Here is an 18768-nt window from a genome sequence, read left to right as displayed (position 1 = left end):
TATACATATTTACACTGTGACAAAGTCTTCCACAGATCTGATGGTAAGACTTCATTGAATAAATATTTTGTAAATTGCCTCTGAACCAACTCTTGGTCAATTTCACTTGTGTTGAAATTTGCCACATGGCTTTGTCAAACTCTTTTTGCAAGATTAGATTCAGTATTATATTATTTCTCAACAAAAAGTCAAAGTTTGAAACCTTATCAACACTGATAACCTCATCACCATTCCTTTTTACAATATTTAAATTTTAGCTTGGAGCCACAATTTTTCCCATCACAAGGGAAACGGCAACTCTGTCAGTATCAATCAAGATCACATAACTGTTTTATGTTAGCTACTACATATATTTACCCGATTTTTTTCTTTTAGCAGATAATCTGAGATCATCGCAAACATTCTCGTTGCAATTATCGTTGACGTTATTCGCTTTCGCTGAGCAGTTCGGCTGCTCTTGGGTAGACTCTTCACTCATGGTAAGAATACAAGTGCTCTAAACAATGAAAGCGTCAAGTCAGACGGGAAGTCTGAGTCAAATGTAGAATCAGCTGAAAAAGAAGCGCGTGGCTGAAGTAGCCTCGTACAGCAGACTCTGTCGCGCTGTCTTGCTTGGTTCCCGTATAAAGCAAGCTGTTTCGGTGTACTTCCGGTGTTTTATACGGGATAATAAACACGTCAACACTTTATATATAAACATAAAAATTTAGGCACTGTCTTTGTCTGCCTCTTTTCTAAAGTCTGTATCAATTTACATACAATAATATTATAACTACGGTCTATACGTAAAGCAACAAAGTCCGTGCGTATGTACAACAGTGGGTACGACTGCAGCACGATTGGATGCAGCTTGAACGAACGCTTCTGTTCTTTCTGATAAAAATTGACGTCGATAAATTTGACCGTCTTTCTGGCTAGATTCTCGTGCCGAACGGCGCGTAACAATTGGTTGCCCGGCTATTGTCTTTCGTTGCCACTAGCAACAAAAAAAGAATATTTTGGTTACTCGCTCGCATACCATGCATTCTGAAATGTGCTCGGCACTTCTAGATGGTCATATTTTTTGGCAACGCGGGACTAAAATGCGCATGTGCCAGAAATAAATCAAGCGCGGCTCCAGATAAAGTAATACGTGTGTGAACCTGCGTCGAGCGTTGTCTAAATGAAAGCTACGAAACAATGAGCCTGATTACAACAAGATACAAAAACACTAGAAATGTATTCTAGTAGGAAGGGCTACACAAATCAGCAAAAAGCAAACAAGCAAGTGTGGATGATGCAATACTGTACCAAATTGAGGGTGATACAGCGCCGGATCCAGGAATTTTTGAAAGAGGGGTTCACCGTTAGCAGTTATTTATAGCATTACTAATTTTGTCTTTTCTAATGAAATTATATAAAATTGAACCACGTCTATTGGAAAAGAGGGGGTTTTAACCCCCTTGACCCCCCTCTGGATCCGGTCCTGTGATATGACTACTGTAACTTACCATAAACACAGTGTGAGTTAGTTATGGCACCCTCAACTTGGTCCAGTAGTGAACCATTCACACTTGCTTGTTCACTATTTGCTGATTTGTGTGGCCATTCCTACTAAAATACATTTATACTGTCTTTGTATCTTGCTCATTCACTTTTTGCAGGGTGCCTCAGAATGAACCCAAACTACAAAGAATGGGCATTTTTATCATTAGCTGAGTGTGGTAGACATTGCTCCTAACACTTCCCAATAATGTATGGTGGTGCAGTTGATACTCACAGTCACAGCCTGCTATACCACTAGATCTAATTACAAAGCCGTCAGATGTTATCTAACATAGGAAAGTCCAACCTACATCTTTTGAGAGCATATATATATTCCAATAAACCTGCTCAATTAATAAATAAATTCATTAGAATATAGAGCATGTTGAACTGACTGCATGGAGCACTGAAAGAATCGGCCCATATGCACCATGCAGGTATACGCCCCTGATTATAGAATCTATAACTGATCACGTTATTGACATATATGTATATACTTAGCAAAACTAGAGAATTGACCATTAAAAATTTTCTACGTGAAAGTCCTACGTATTCTAGGAAACTTAACTAACGAAACATGTCATGACAATAGTGTTAGCTAGCACAAGGATATCGTAGACACATTAGTTCGATTCACATTCACAACGAGTACCATCATCCCTTTTCATTGACATGCTTGCCGGATCTTGAAGTTCATGTGTTGTGACCACAATATACAAGCGCCTCCCGTCATTTGGGCTAAGGAATTCCGAGCCAGCAAGTTTTGTAAAGTCTATTCAAGTTACTGGAGTGCCGTTGAGGTGTATGCAAATGTGTTTGGTGGTAACGTGGAATTTTAATGCCATAATGCATCCTGCTTGAATCAAAACAGAGCTGGGCTCAGGAAACGTGCCGAGAGTAGAACCGTTTAGATTCAAACCGCATGCAAGTTGTTTGTGATTTGTTTCACGAGAGAAAATCATAATTCCAAAAGTAGCTCTTCGATTGAGTCTTGATTTGGTGGAAAGCGGGATGCGTACACAACTTGGGATTGGCAACGGTTCAGCTGTGGTCAATGTTTGTAAACCGCTTACAACAGCACGGTTGAAAGATTTAGATATTGTACGCTCAGTCGAGACAGGTTTAGAAGATTTCCACGTGAAAGGAGAGATAATTAAAGACTTGCAAGACGTGCAGATGGCACCCGTAAATTGGCATGAAGTGAGTCGATTTCATATGGATTGTCAACCGACGGTTGCAGTAACGACTCTAGAGCCTCAATTATAGCATCAGATTGGACAAGACCGCTGGCTTTTACACAACCCATCAAATCGCTTACGTTCATCATTGGCAAGCGCAGAAATTTTGCTATTACTTTACCATCCTCTCGTCTTGAGACATCATGTTCAATCCATCGCTTAAATCCTTCAAATAACTGAATTTCCTTTAGATTCAGGCTGTTACTAGCGACTATCTTTTGTACTTCCTCTACCGACATGTGCTCTGCAAAACCATCTGTGCAGAGAACTTTAGCAGCGTGATCTTCGATCCATTGGAAGCAATTTTTATAGAACTGCTCATCAGCTGATGGCTTGGTGGAAAACATAAGATATTCACATGCATCTTCGGCTACCAGATTTTTATGCAACTATATGCAACAATATTGTTTGAGATTCGAAACATGGAGATAATCACAAAGTTCTATGAGTTCACATATAAAGGATTTGTCGACTGGAACATCTCCTGTGTAGAAAAACTCAAGAAGTGCTCCGAATGCTGTTTCATCAGCTTCAGGAAACTCGATTGTATTCTCTTGAGCTTCCTTCATTGGACTAGTCAACATTTTCTTTAGGAAGTCACTGTGTGCGCACAGCACCACTTTGTGAGCTTTGAATTCTGTCTTGCTACCGCCAATAAGTAAAGTGATATCAACCATTTCCTGGTTGTGGTACAAAGACTTCCACGATTGCATGACTTTAGAGAGGTAAGAAAGTCTTGTACACTTGTTATAATCATATGGATCATCTGAGTCACCTGAAACAACCGAAAATCCTAGATACCATTGTAATGTAGGTAAACACAAATCGTTAGGATATCACGCTACTAGACAGGGGCGGCGGAGCGACTCGCAAGTTGGAGGCGAGGCATGAAAAGACATCGGCTACGAGGTCGCTTACAAAAATAGACGTTGTGCTCAAAGTTGGGGTCCCCGAGCCCCTTCATCCTCTTAGCTCCGCCGCTCCTGTTAGTCTACATGTGTACAGCGCATCAACTTACCAGACTCTGAACTAGAAGAGTCCTTGTCGTTGCTCAAAGATAGCGTTGAAGCCGCGCTCTGCATGGCAAGAGGATATCTAGCCAACTCCCCCTTTTTAATATCAGTCTATGGGGATGCGGGTTGGACTAGCCTCGGTTTCAGACGTTTTCCCGTACGTACTACTGCACGTGACAGGTGTATGGGGTCAAAAGTAGGAGGAGCGAGCGGGAAAGCGTCTGGGCGCACTTCTACTGCAGTTTTCCGCTCGCCTCTCTTACATTAGTCCCCATTTACCTGTCACGTGCAGTAGCACATACGGGAAGCGTCTGGAACCAAGGCTATGCATAGCTAGCTAGGGGTTGGATCGGCATACACCTACGCTCTCACCAACTTCTTGGTGACTGCATAATCTTATTAGCGTTGAGATGACACGTGATATGATAGCTGATAACGGCAGGTTTTCCACCGACACGTTTAGCGTTGACAGTAGGGGCTGCCCGGGCTGACCGGGCCATGGCCCGAACAATATTTGAAATTTTGTCGACGATTTCTTGAAACTTCCGGCTAGGGTGTAGTTGATTGAATAATATCAATTTGTTATTCATCCGGTAAAGGTTTGCGTCTGTCTCACTGCATCACGGCTTGGTTTGCAGAATTAGCAGCTCTACCGTCACTTCGTACATGGAACGTAAGCCTCACGGAAGTGACCCGGATTATCGGGTTACTTTAACGCGGTTTATTGCGCTAACGCGTGTTAGTGTGCCACACCCATTAGCGTGCGCTAGGCCCGTTCACATTTTGTGATCTTGCTACAGTCCTGTCTAGAATAATAACTGGAAGGCTTGTTTGATTGTCATATTCAGTGACATACATGTAACTGTAGCTACTAAACTCAGAAGCGAGACTTTCGTAGCTAGCGTAAATCTACCTGTTGTTCAGACTGTCTGGTGAGCACCGATCGTCTCAGCCATCTTCTTGATCTCTTCTGCAGTAATTCAAATTGCAGTTCTTATCGACGTACTAAAATTTTCACAGAAGCTCTAGCAGAGTCTTCTTTCACCGATACAGTTGCAGTGTTTTCAATTTCTTCTAGTACAACCTGGATATAAACGTTTTTGTCGTCCATATTTTTATCTATGATTTTCATTCCTCGAGAAGACGACTGTTGCTCAGTCTCGCGAGACTGTCCGAATTGTAACAAGTAATAGCAACATGATTCTGTGCTCAAGGGTATTTGCGCTATTACAGCACCATGTGTATGCACACCTGATTTAACTTGACAGGAAACTTCAATGCCACAATGCGTCCAACTGGAATTGCTATAGGTGGGAAACTTAGAAAGAGTGGCATTTTCTATCTGTACCCCACATCGTTGTGGAGTCTTGACTTGGTTTTGGGAACGGTGTAACTTCCGTGGTGATCTCAAGGTTTCATGTGAATCTTGATCAAAAGGTAAAATGAGAAGTCCCACTGTAACTTTACGATTGACGGTTGATTTGGTGTTGATCTGAACTCGTAAGCAACTTGGAATAGGCAGTTCCGCAGCTGTATGCAACGTGTCTGAACTTTTTACAACAACACGGTTGGAATTGGCAGGGATTTTAGACAAATTTAATTCTTCATAAACTCCTAGAGGTGTTCCAACTGCAGATGTTGTTGGTAAAAATACAACGGAGGTAGATGCTGTTAGTGAACTTGTAACAGATGTTGTTGATTTGGGCAATTTCCACGTGAAAGGAGACCGGAACCATGGCAAACGCTCAGATGGCAAACGCAAGTCGGCAAGATTAGATGAGTCGATTTCTTGTTGCAAATTGTATACCGTGGGTTGCTGCAACAACGTTAGAGCCTCAAGAATAGCATCAGACTCAACAAAGCTGCTGCTCTTTACACAACCCAGCAAATCGCTCACATCCATCATTGGTAAGCGCAGAAGTTTGGCTATCTCTTTACCATCTTCGTGTCTTGAATCATCATACTCAATCCATTGCTTTATTTCCTAAAACAGCTGGATTTCATCGAGATTCAGGTCGTCACTAGCGACTTTCTTACTTCTTCTGCCGTCATGTGTATTACAAAACCATGCAGCTGAGCAGAGAACTTCAGCGACGTGATCTTTGATCCATTGAAGCAATCCTCATAGAGTTGCTCATCAGCAGACGGCTTCTTGGAAACCATAAGATATTCACATGCATCTTCAGCTACCAGATTTCGACGCAACCACGTTGTTTGAGATTTTGAACATGGAAATAATCACAAGGCTCTATGAGTTGACATCTAAAGGATTTGTCGACTGGAACGTTTCCTGTGTAGAGAAACTCAACAAGTGCTTTGAATGCTGTTTCATCAACTTCGGGAAGCTCGATTGTATTCTCTCGCGCTTCCTTCATTGGACTAGTCAACATTTTCTCTAGGACATCACTTTGTGCGCACAGCACTAGCTTGTGAGCTTTGAATTTCGTCTTATCAGCACCAACAAGTATAGTGATATCAACCATTTCTTGGTTGTCCTAGAAAGCCTTCCACGATTGCACGACTGCAGATGGATACGAAACCCTGGTAAACTTCTCAAACGTATTTGAGTCACCTGTAAGCAAATGCAAATACACTGTAGATTACATGACTGTTGTTTTGCATGCCGCATTGCCTGCTCGATTGCGGGCGTACATTTACAGTTATATTTACAGTTCCCTAGCACATTAATAATTTATCGGATTCAGAAATGTCAAAAAGATAAAGAGATGCGTTACCGTCAGTCAAGCTCTCTAGGTGTAGCACGACCACGGTTACCGTCTTTAATTTTGCACTCGTAAAAAAGTCTTCACTCTGAAACACTCTTCCCTCGTGGTAAGAGCATCTACGCAAGAAACCTGAGTCAAATGTAGAAGTAGCAATCAAAGCGAAAAAGTCGTGCTTGAATGACCCGTATTTCTGGTCACGAGACTTTAATTAAAGTACCTAGAGATGTCGTGTGAATACTATACTTAAACTTTGAGGCACTGTGCACGATGGCACGTGTATTATATACCATCTATTCATTTCTAGCAAGTCAATTCAATTAATTAACTAATGGTACAAGACGGCCTCGGCCTCAAAGGATGGAGAATATTTATCATGCTCGGTCATGCCGATGTAAACCTTTTGAGCAAGTGGAATCTCTTCGATGTATACTAGACCCTGTAGTAGCTATTTAGAGAGGCTGTCAAGATGCTTTAGTAAATTACTGTTAATGCTAGCTCATGTTCGTATATTGTGCTGGTTTGGACGGACGCGTACAAACGTGTGAATAAATTTTTTAGTACGAGCCGTTTTGTAATCAATACATCCACGTAGACGGCTAAGGTCGCGTGACTTGCAAATATTTTTCTAGTCTCATAAAAGTACGTTAGTCGGATCTGTCTATATACAGTACTTAGCAAAATTTGATAATTGACAATCTAAAATTTGGTACGTGACCTGCATACCGTATATACACTAGCAAGACATGTCATAACAACACAAGAATCGTAGAATCAATCAACTAGATTCACATTCACACTGGCTACAGTATTAGCAGTGGCATCCAGGTTGGGGGCCCAAACCTCAATGCGCGGCAAGTGTAGCCTCGTGTATCCGCACGATGTGACGCGCAAGTATAGTGTCGTATAATTTGAAGTTCCTGGTTTTTTTCTCGTTTTCACGATGACCTATTTTATGACCATAGGCTGCTGATTGGGGGTGGTTCCTACGCCTGTGTTAGAATCTTCCTTTTTCACTGACATGTTTGCTGGAGCTTGATGTTGTGTTTGTAAGCACATTCTTCCCGTCATTTGCATGGGATCAGGACATTGGAGCCAGCAGATTTCGTTAGCTAAGCGAGTTACTGCTGCAGTGCCATCTTGAAACTTGGTTTAGTTAGAGGTAACGTAAAATTTTAATGCCCTATGCAGATCTGGACTGAGGAAATGCATGTGATAGCTGGCTAATAATAATAATAATTTCAGTGGAATACATATGTGAAAAGCAAACATTTACATCCACACCACTTAGACTGTCTTCTTCTTTTAATGTTTATGTTTTTTGTTGTGAAACACACGGTTGCCGTTATTTCAATCCAAAGCACTCTAATTTGCTGGAGAGTCATTTGATATTAATGATTATTTTAAGAAGTCATCTGCCAATGAAAGTTGTGGCACGGTAAGTACTGTAGTACTGCATGCATGCGTCTGAGCTCTTAATTGTGGGGCGCCACTTTTGGTTATCTAATACATGTATATAGAAACTTTCAATGGTTAACATACATGCATGCATTGGTAATCAGTCGGTGTTCATTGTAGACATAAGTTTACCTCATGACTACAATATTCTAGAAAACACATAGTCAACATGTTGGGTCCAGTTATGTTATTTTAGATCATCGTCACAGCAGGTAGCAATGTCTTTTTTCACTGAAACAGTTGCGGTATCCTTAATTTCTTCTATTGCAACCTCAATGAAAACTTTCTTGTTGTCACCATCTTTGTCTAGGATTTTCTGCTGTCTTTGCGAAGCAGAGACCTGTGATGAACCACTAGGAGTTCCAAACAGTGGCAAGTTAGAGCAGCATGATTCTAGAATCAAGGGCATTCGCAGTATTACAGCGCCATCTAGGTGTATGTACACCTCTTGCAACGTGATGTGGAATTTCAATGCTACAATGCAGCCTACAGGAAACGAGACAGAGCTGAACGTATGAAACATACTGAGAGTTGCGTCATTTAGCCGCACTCCACACCGTAGTGCACTACCACTAGGGCCAACAGGCTGCTGCATTTGTTGTGGCCTTAGTCGACCTAGCGACAATTGATTCTGCTGAAGTGACGCTTGAGCAGAAGGTAAAATGAAAAGTCCAACTGTAAGTCTACGATTGACTGTTGATTTGGTGGTGAGCTGAACATGTACACAACTTGGAATCGGCAGTGGCTTAGAAGTAAGCAGTCTTTCTGATCTTCCTAAAACAGCACGGTTGGAATGTGTAAAGATGGTAGGAGCAGGTGAGACATCTTTAGAGGATGTTGGTCGTTTCAATTGCCACGTAAATGAAGGCATGGATCTTGCAAGACGTGCAGACGGCACTCGTAACTCAGTATAAGGTGAGTTGATTTCATACGGATTGCAATCCAAGGGTTGCTGCAAGGATGTAAGAGCTTTAAGAATAGCATCGGGTGCGACAAAACCACTACTTTGCACACAACCCAGCAAATCTCTTGTGTTCATCATTGGTAAGCGCAGATATTTTGTTAGGTGTACACCATCTTCGTGTCTTGAATCATCATACTCAATCCATCGCTTGATTCCCTCAAACAGCTGGATTTCATCAAGATTCAGGTGGTCACTAGCAGCAATTTTTTCTACTTCTTTTGCCGTCATGTGCTTTGCAAAACCATTCGTGCAAACACCTATAGCGGCGTGATCTTCAATCCATTGGAAACAATTCTTATAGAGCTGCTCGTCAGCTGAAGGCTTGGAGGAAAACATAAGATATTCACATGCATCTTCTACTACCAGATTTTCATGCAGCCATTTGCAACAACGTTGTTTGAGATTTGTAACTTGAAGGTAATCACAAAGCTCTATGAGTTCACATATAAAGGATTTGTCGACTGGAACGTTTCCTGTGTAGAAAAACTCAAGAAGTGCTCCGAATGCTGTTCCATCAACTTCAGGAAACTCGATTGTATTCTCTTGAGCTTCCTTCATTGGACTAGTCAACATTTTCTTTAGAACGTCACTGTGTGCACACAGCACCAATTTGTGAGCTTTGAATTCTGTCTTGCTACCGCCAATAAGTAAAGTGATATCAACCATTTCCTGGTTGCGGTACAAAGACTTCCACGATTGCATGGCGTCAGAGGGAAAAGGAAGTTTCGTACACTTGTTATAATCATATGGATCATCTGAGTCACCTGAAACAACCGAAAATCCTAGATACCATTGTAATGTAGGTAAACACAAATCGTTAGGATATGACGGTACTAGACAGGGGCGGCGGAGCGACTCGCAAGTTGGGGGCGAGGCATGAAAAGACATCGGCTACGAGGTCGCTTACAAAAATAGAGGTTGTGCTCAAAGTTGGGATCCCCGAGCCCCTTCATCCTCTTAGCTCCGCCGCTCCTGTTAGTCTACATGTGTACAGCGCATCAACTTACCAGACTCTGAACTAGAAGAGACCTTGTCGTTGCTCAAAGATAGCGTTGAAGCCGCGCTCTGCATGGCAAGAGGACATCTAGCCAACTCCCCCCTTTTGATATCAGTCTGTGGGGATGAGGGTTGGATTAGCCTCGGTTTCAGACGTTTTCCCGTACGTACTACTGCACGTGACAGGTGTATGGAGTCAAAAGTAGGAGGAGCGAGCGGGAAAGCGTCTGGGCGAAATTCTACTAAGTAGGAAAAGTAACAGCTGGCAGCGTGGGAAAATCTTGAATCTCGCTAACTATACATCGCAAACAGATAATTCTAACATCATTAGGAAGTTAGTGATGACGAGAAGACAAATATATAGAGCTTGTTTCGGATCAGTATTGTACAACTACAGAATTGGCTACTTCCTGTATAGCACGCGATGTGATTACGCCCTCATGACCAATTAGAACGACCACCTGTGACTTCACACGCGCCGCCAGGTCGATTGCGGCATTCTAATCACTACAGGGGTCATCTGTTCCAGAAACAAAGGCTTCTTTGCTTTCCGAAGTCTCTTCTTCTTCACGCCTTACTTCAATGAAAACACGGTCGACCGCTTCTTCAACTATCCAGTCGGTCTCTCGATACTGCTTTTCTACTTTTTGAATGACGTGCTTGATACAGTTGGTTCATTTCTCAGCTGCAACCTGCGTAATGCCTTCTCTCGCAAGCTGCTCAATTCCCGCCATGGTGAAATCGTTGTTATGAGATGCCGCATAGCCCTTGACGTGTGCCCAGACCAGCTCGATCGGGTTCAACTCGCAATGACCGACAGGCAATCTCAGAGCGTCATGACTGTGCTGATTAGCGAACACGTCAGTCAGGTACTGCGAAGCTGGGCTTCTTGCTTTTATTACCATGAACATCTCTGCTTTAACAGTTTCTTGTCGTATGGGATTTCATGCGAGTCCAGATACTGGATCATGTCCTTTTTGTGCTGCTTTTTGTCAGGATTTTCTCAACAACGCTATTATGATACTTGGCATTGTCAAGAACAATAACAGAAGTTGCTGGAAGGTTTGGAATCAGCCTCTCTCTGAACCACTCCATAAAGTTGGCCGTGTTCATTTCCTGATGGTAGTCACCGGTGCCTTTCTTTCCTCTGAAAACGAGGTCAGCATTAGAAATCCAACCCTCTTTCCACCCTGCATGGAGAATAATGAATCTTTCACCCTTTCCTGATGGGACTCTCAAACCTCCTTTGCCGCCGTAGTCAATCCAGCATCGTTCCGAGATATAGTGCGCTTTGAGCCATGTCTCGTCTAGATACACTATTGGTCTTCCCTCATCTCTGTACTTTTTTATTTGTCTGAGATAGTGATGACGAGCAGCAATAACTCCGTGTTGTTCGTACAACGCTGTTTTCTTGTTGCGTGTTGTATATTTGAAGCCCATTGCCTTGACTGTTTTGAGAAGTGTTTGTTTGCTGTATGAGTACTCTATGTCTTGTTGTAGAGCTAAAAATCAGTTTATGCATCGTTGGGAGTTCTCTGTCTGTGTAGAACTGGTGAATTCTACGACGAATGACTCCTTCTTGAAAGTTGTCAGTCTCCTGTTGGGCAGGACCTGAACCAGACTTCTTGCCTTTCTTTGCGGGACTATGCACATCTCCTTCAACGTTTACTTGGCGATGAACTCTGAATACAGTGTGTTCAGATACCTGCATCGCCATTGCCGTTCTTTTTGTTACACTTTCCAGCATGATTGGCCCATCACGCTTCTCTTGCTCAAAGAAGGCATGGACGTTAAAGATCATTCGTTTGTGAGAACTTCTATAGGCATCGATCCTTTTTCTAGAGCTCCTTCCTTTTAATTGTATCTGAGCTACCTGTAGGAATAGCTACGGTTTTTGCAATAACAGTTGAAGACATTATAGCAAATGGGCAAGAAAACACCAAAATTGAGATACTGAATAGATTGAGTGTACTATATAGCTAAATGCACGCGTACATGGAATTTATGGATGCTACATATGACATAGAGAATGAATGATTCATTACTGCATTTTGTACCATTATGACATCAGGAATATGTTTACAAATGAACTCGCTTTCGTTTTGATGTGTAATGTAATCTGTATACCTTCCGTGATGCCCCTCCTAGGCTCCTATATCTACATAAACGTTTGCCGCAATTCCCACACTGCCAACTATTGCTTTTCAAAAAAAAAGACGAAGCTGCATTCCACCCACGTGAAGACACACATTTCCTTTTACAAAACGTTAGAGGAATCCATTTAAAGTATTTCTTCACTGGTCCCCCTTCGCGAATGTTGTCCGTTCGGTTGCATTTGCTAAATTTTGGTTCTGACAGCGAGTACGCTCTGTACTCCGAGGGCAGACTCTGCTTTGTAGCATTTATAAGCATAACATTAACTTGAAGAAGACATATATGAGTATTTAGACAGCAGCTATTCAAAACATAACGAGAGACTGGACAAACACGAACAGATTGCGCTCGATTCTTTGCACAAACGTGCGTTAGCGGCAATGCTGTTTCTCTTACCGTCGTCAGCAAAGACTTCTAGTGCGTTTACACTGAGTGCCAAGTAGCCTTATAGCCTCGTTTGCGAAGTCTTGTTTAAACTCAGCTGTATTCACACCTACGTTCATGGCTAGTCAAGCGACTCTGTTAGCTATCTAGATGTACATATACCATATCTTCGCCTTTATCTTCCAGTGTTCTTGAGTCAAGGCTGCTCTAGTGTGAACGCACCTTCGTTTCGCTTCTAACCTTTGTACACGGTATATTTGTACATACTCTAGTAGCATATCCTCACCGGATCTAGATAGAACAAACACGGATGTTTCTTGTTTCTACGAACGGACTATCACGTAAAAGGATGTCTACAAGGAGGCGGACATTGGAAGAATAACAAGGATCTAGACTGATGTAACGCTACTAGGAATGAGGATCTAGGTGATGTGATGCTGCTATATTTACACTAGGTGATACCGCAACGAATAGCTATATAGTGTGGCGTAGGCTGTATGCACTTATTCTCGTTGTGTTATGTTCTGACTGTTTAAAGCTCGATCGATAGTCCGCAGAGTGATGTTTATTATTGTATAATGTCGACGGTTAGAGAATTAGCTGATGACGAAATGATTGAATACCATGCCGCAAAGGTGTTTTACCCAGACTGGAGCCAGTGTCTTTGCCATTGCACAGACAACACTGGAAACTTGACATCTTTACCGATGTTAGTTGGAAGACCTTCCAAAAAGTAGCGGAGACACGACAAGATGACGTCTGACGCCTTCTTAGCAGACACTGGGAGTCTGGTCCCAAAGGATACTACCATCGTGAGTGCTATAAGAAGCATACCTGACCTAGAAAAGCCAAGAAAGTAAATATGGTAACACTCTCACTACACTTGTGTTTTGTTCACATCATGCAATGATTCACTCTACCTAATTCATAATACTAGTGTCAATTAAACGAGTCCACCAAATCTTCCAAGTTAGATCCTGGTCGTGATGTAGGATCAGAGACAGTAGAGTTTGCAACATTGAATCGAGTGACAAGAGCAACTGCTTCCTCGAGGAATCTGGTCACTGATTTTGCAATGTGTGTCATATGCCAGAAGCAAAAGAAAATGTCAACTAATCGCCGAAAGATGGAACCTCTGACCAAATGCGAGCAAATTAAACCGGAAGCTCTTCTTCGTGCCATCGATTTGAGACAAGACGAACGGTTGATCCAATGCTTTGCAGACGACTCTGATGTTGTTGCATCAGATGTGGTGTATCACCGATCGTGTTATAGGCAATACACCAATCCAAGAGCTCTGAAGTACCTCGAAGACTCTCTCGTGGAATGTAATGAAATCTACACGAAGACCTTTAACACACTGTGTGCCAAAATAGAACCTCTACTGTTGTCAAGTAAATTTGTCCGCACAATGATAGACGTTTGCTCCGACTACAACACATTGTTAGGGAACAGTGGCATAGAAAATGCTTATTACCGTACTGAGAAACTGAAGCATCGTTTGCGTCACCGTTTCAATGACGTCATACAATTCTACAGGCCGGATGGCTTTGGCATGCCAGATGTTGTGTACGGTCCCAATACTCCTATTTCCGAGGTAATCAATTTGTACATTTAATAGACGACAATAGTGGGGTGCCTCTCAGTCAGAATTCTGTGGAAGACTTTGACAGTGCTACATGCAGCTCACCACTTCCATCTGGTCCACAATAAGTGTCGACATCAACTTGTCAACGAGAGCTGTTTCACACAGCAATGCTTATTCGCGAGAGCATTTTCGATATTCGCAATAATTGCCTTGGCCACCACAAGCGACGGATTTGCTTGAACGTGTTATGGAATTACCTGTGCATCTTTACAATTTTCTTTGTTGGGTCATAGATGGAGAGGATGGCGATTTCGACCTTAGCTCATCTGACACCGTCAACGTTTCCGAAAGAGTCGCTCGTCAAGTCTCTTCTGTAGGACAAGACATTGCGTATTGCACCAGTAAAGGCTCAGTAAAACCACCTAGGCACTTGGCCTTGCCAATGGCGGTTCGACATTTGACTGGGAGTGCGCAAGTGATAGGGTTACTGAACAGGTTTGGACACGGCGTGGCATACTGTCAGGTCCTAGAACTTGACACTGCCTTAGCAGTAGCTAACGTGTCTGAGGAAGAAAGCTGCGACAGTTTTATTCCTCAAAATGTCGACTTATCTCGTCCTGCTATATTCTGTTATGACAACAATGACTAGCAGGAAGAAACTTTGACTGGGTCGGGAACCACCCATTGTACCAATGGTATTATTGTTCAGCGTTCGCTTCCTGACTCGGAAGTCCTAATGTGTAGGCAGAGCAAGTCTGCAGAGCAGTCTATACATAGTTGCAAACGACAACGGTCTTTTCACGTATATTCTGGTGATGCCTTCACTTACAGCAGTGGACGACGTTGTGGACCCGCGGTTACCAGCATTGAAATACCAGATCAGATTTTTGGCGTACGCAGGACTCCAAGGAGTGTGGAGGAGTTGGCATTTGTCGTGGCTCGTCTATCATCCACGTGTAGTCAAATTATTGGTCGTGATTCAGACAGCCCTCAAACTGTTCCTGGCTGGTCAAGGTTTAATGTGATTCTTCACGAGCACGACATTCCTTCTCGTTCAATTATTGGGTACTTACCGGCTATCAATGCATCGCCAACTGAACTTGCAACTGTTTGTAAACTTTTGATACAGTGCATCGCCAAAGCTGATCGAATTCATCAAGAGTCTGCGATTGTTACACTAGACCAAGCTATTTATGCAAAGGCTAAGGAAATAGTCTGGAAAATCAGGATGATTACAAGAGAATTGTACTAAGGATGGGGGCATTCCACATTTGTACTACGTACTTAGCTGTCATAGGTAAAAGGTACGATGACGCCGGTCTTAGAGATATCATCATTGAATCTGGGTTGGTTGGTTCAAGTGCCATAAATGGTAAAAATTGATAACACGGCTTTTCCGTAGATTATCCTACTATTAAGAATTGTTTAATCTGTGTGTAGGTGTAATATTGGGAAAGCGCTGGCAAGCGTTTGAAGACTCTACTAGCCTACCCGATCGACAGGCCCTTTTAGAGCTGTGTCCGTGACTGCAAGAGTTACGACCGAGTCCCTCAAAGATCAATTATGCAGAAATGATGTTTTCAAAACAGTTTCAATGTATACAATCTGCGTACATAAAGTTCACCGATTCTGATCGCGGACAGACGGCAGCGTTTTGGATGTCGTACTGCTATATGATTGAACTACTGCTGCAGTTTGTTCGTTCCACTCGGATTGGAGACTGGTCTCTCCACTTGAAATGCCTTCACGACATGATACCATAGATGTTTGCATACGACAGAACAAACTACTGTCGGTATCTCACTGTCTACTGGTACGACATGGTCTCTCTTGCAAAAACTCATCCGGATGCGCACGCTCTGTTAGAAGCAGGAGAGTTTGCTGTCCAAAGATCTCATAACGTCTTCGCACAAGTACCTGTTGACATGGCCATTGAACAATCTATAAATCGCGATACTAAAACCAAAGGAGGAGTTATTGGTAGTAGTCTGAGATGTGGAGCCGTTCAGAGATGGATCGCCACAGCACATGACCGTGCAGCCATAACTGCGGCTTGTCACAGTTTGGCTGGCATTTCAAAAGAGTCTGATAGAAGCAAGCGACAAAGATTTGACGCGAATAAAGCGAGACGAAGATGATGTTCAGAGTGTAATTGGTACGCTTGAATGTTGGTCTAACCCATTTGAGGCGTCAAGCTGCGTTGTGAACATTTCATCTGGAATAATGGCTCCACCTGACGTCGTGAACGGTCTCTTGCAAGCGTACCAAATAGGAAGCACACATGCCGAGAAGTTTGTTCATGAACGCTTGTGTAGTGGCAGCGTTGGATTTTTTGACAAGCTGCAAAAGTTGAAGCTGAAAACTTTCTCATCGATAGCCAAGACAGTCACAGTCAGAGCTAATTCTCGTGATGTAGCACTAGAGGCTGACAGGAGCTTCTTTTCACGAACGTTGGCAATTTCGACGAGTAGGAATCTTGACTTGCGGATGGTCGTTTCGTTTTCCTTAAGCCCACTGCCATTGAGTTTGGCTTCACCGCAAGGTACTTTGAATAAAACAACCAAGTCTTCTTTACTGCCTCTCTTGGAAAGCTATGGCTCTCCGGTAGAAAACATTGGCAGAGCAGCACTGCTAGTCGACGCAATGGCTACCATTCAATCACTTACTAGGCCTACAGGCACTTTTCGAGATCTTGCTTTTCAAATTCTTCGCTCAGTATTAGGCACTCGTGACCACGATCAGCTTTCTCGTGTTGACTTTGTCAAAGTTCGCTATCCATCTGTATCCATCAAAGACGCAGAGCGCAGCAAGCGTGCCTCTACCGCCATTATTGCTTCCCATATTATTAATGCGTCTCAGCGATGTCCAAAGCAGTGGAAGAAGTACCTAAGCTCCGGAAACAACAAGAGTGCTCTGTTGGACTTTTTAGTAAACGAGTGGACTTCTTCTTGCTACAGTAGGATGCTCAAAAACATCAATTTTACGTTTGTTCCGGAACCGATTGTGTCCGCTTGACATCTACCGACGGTGAACAGGTATCGCGGTCAGAGGTTCTTGAGCTAACGTGCTCTCATGAGGAGGCAGACACAAGACTCTTCCTACACGCTGCGCACGCTGCACAATCTAGAGAATCAACTACCATCATCAAATCTCCAGACACTGACGTTGCTGTCATTGACATAAATGCAGCCTCTTTGGATGCTTTTCGTCATGTTCAGTTACTGTGGCTAACGGGTACCAAGGACCGACGGCGTTCGTGCATTTGTCGAGGCTAGCCCATGCGCTTGGAACAGAAATATGCAACTCTCTTCCAGGATATCATGCATTCACCGGTTGCGATACTACGAGTGCATTCTATGGTAAAGGCAAAAAGCGGTCTTTTGAAACTCTAATAAAAGATCGTACAATTCAGGCAGGCATGGCAGGACTAGGAGTAGCCTATGAATGCTCGTTAGACTCTAAAAAAGTTGCGAATTGTTTGATTGTCGATTGTATGGACAACAGAACTGTACATCTATTAATGAAGCAAGGTATAAAATCTTTGTGCTAAGGCTCCTGCATGCCAGAACCTCCCCCCAATAGCCGATGCCCTGTCACTGCACGTCAAACGCACCAACTACCAAGCCTACATTTGGAAACATGCTCTCCAAGCCTTTCCTGTCGTCGGAAGTTGTAATGAAGACGGTTGTATTGTGTATGGACAGGAAAAATAGAAATCAAGTGAATGAGTCAGCCCCCAGCACCAGATGCAATTCTAGAAGTACTTAATTAACTGCAGCTGCAAAACTGGTTGCAACAGCAATCGCTGCGGTTGTTTTAAAAATGAACTGAAGTGTACAGAAATCTGTCGATGCGAGAATTGCAGCAACTGTGACCGGGGAGAGGACGACACCAATGCTGTAGATATTCATAATGCTCCTATTGATGATGATGACGACGGCGACGACGACGACGACGACGATGATGATAGTGATAGTGATGATACTGCTGAGAATTAAGTTAAGATAGCAGCGTATGGTCAGACGGGTGATTGACAGCGTAAATATCACAGCGACATATAGCTGCCGATTTTGAGAGTTTTATGTAAGAAATGTGGTATTACTAAATTAGAAATGCAATATTGGGTTGACTTTGGTGTAGAAAATAATTTACTTAGTTCCCAAACGTCTTTTGAATGCTACTACGTATGGTGCAACCTCGGACAACGGACCGTCGGCGCTGCTTAAATTAAAATATTTAATTACAGCTAAACGGACACTTTTCGCAACAGGGGACAAGTGCAGAAATGCTGAACTTGGACATGTCTATCATTTGGTGATAAGAAACTTGAGTCTTCACGATGGTGGAATGAGACTTGTTTTCTGAAGCCTTTTTTGACCTTGGCTCGTGGACTACTAGCTAGACGGCCTCTACTAGGCATCGGTCCCGTCATCTTGAACAATCACCGCGTTGTTGAATACAATTGAAACGGCCTCTATTAGGCATCGTTCCCTTCATCTTGAACAAGCACCACGTTCTTGAATACAATTGAAACGGCCTCTACTAGACATCGGTCCCGTCATCTTGAACGAGCACCGCGTTTTTGAATTCTCTTTTCTAGATACTTTTCACTCGGTCCCATCATCTTGAACGTACAGCTACATTGCAAAACACGTATTGTTCAGAATTGGTGGCAAAAGGTGTGACCACGAGAAAACTAAGCCAAAACATACAGTCCGCATCAAAA

General features: G+C 42.9%; 4 protein-coding genes across 4 annotated transcripts in view; all 4 read right to left on the bottom strand.

The window, feature by feature from the left end:
- Positions 1 to 570, bottom strand: part of LOC134180300 (kelch-like protein 15) — a 3187-nt gene extending 2617 nt beyond the window's left edge. The window contains exon 1 of the mRNA XM_062647429.1: positions 358 to 570. Within this exon, the coding sequence (XP_062503413.1) occupies positions 358 to 478 (121 nt within the window). The 5' untranslated portion in view covers positions 479 to 570. The remainder of the gene's footprint in view (positions 1 to 357) is intronic.
- A 2107-nt stretch (positions 571 to 2677) lies between these two features.
- On the bottom strand, positions 2678 to 4275 carry LOC134179631 (BTB/POZ domain-containing protein 9-like). The gene is made up of 3 exons (XM_062646566.1): positions 4152 to 4275; positions 3199 to 3555; positions 2678 to 3132 (listed from the first exon to the last, which is right to left on the bottom strand). Exons 1-3 carry the CDS (start codon positions 4273 to 4275, stop codon positions 2678 to 2680), a joined length of 936 nt encoding a protein of 311 aa, XP_062502550.1.
- Positions 4276 to 7988: 3713 nt separating this feature from the next.
- Positions 7989 to 10019, bottom strand: LOC134180019 (uncharacterized). The gene is made up of 2 exons (XM_062647080.1): positions 9928 to 10019; positions 7989 to 9684 (listed from the first exon to the last, which is right to left on the bottom strand). The coding sequence occupies exons 1-2, from the start codon at positions 9989 to 9991 to the stop codon at positions 8144 to 8146; spliced, it is 1605 nt and encodes a 534-aa protein (XP_062503064.1). The 5' UTR covers positions 9992 to 10019; the 3' UTR covers positions 7989 to 8143.
- Positions 10020 to 10882: 863 nt separating this feature from the next.
- On the bottom strand, positions 10883 to 11356 carry LOC134179630 (uncharacterized). Its single transcript, XM_062646565.1, has one exon. The coding sequence runs from the start codon at positions 11354 to 11356 to the stop codon at positions 10883 to 10885; it is 474 nt and encodes a 157-aa protein (XP_062502549.1).
- Positions 11357 to 18768: the final 7412 nt, after the last annotated feature.

This window comes from Corticium candelabrum, chromosome 5, assembly GCF_963422355.1.
Source record: "Corticium candelabrum chromosome 5, ooCorCand1.1, whole genome shotgun sequence".
Classification (NCBI taxonomy): Eukaryota; Metazoa; Porifera; class Homoscleromorpha; order Homosclerophorida; family Plakinidae; genus Corticium; species Corticium candelabrum.
Note: the sequence above shows the minus strand (reverse complement) of the source record. Positions and strands in the feature narration are given on the sequence as shown.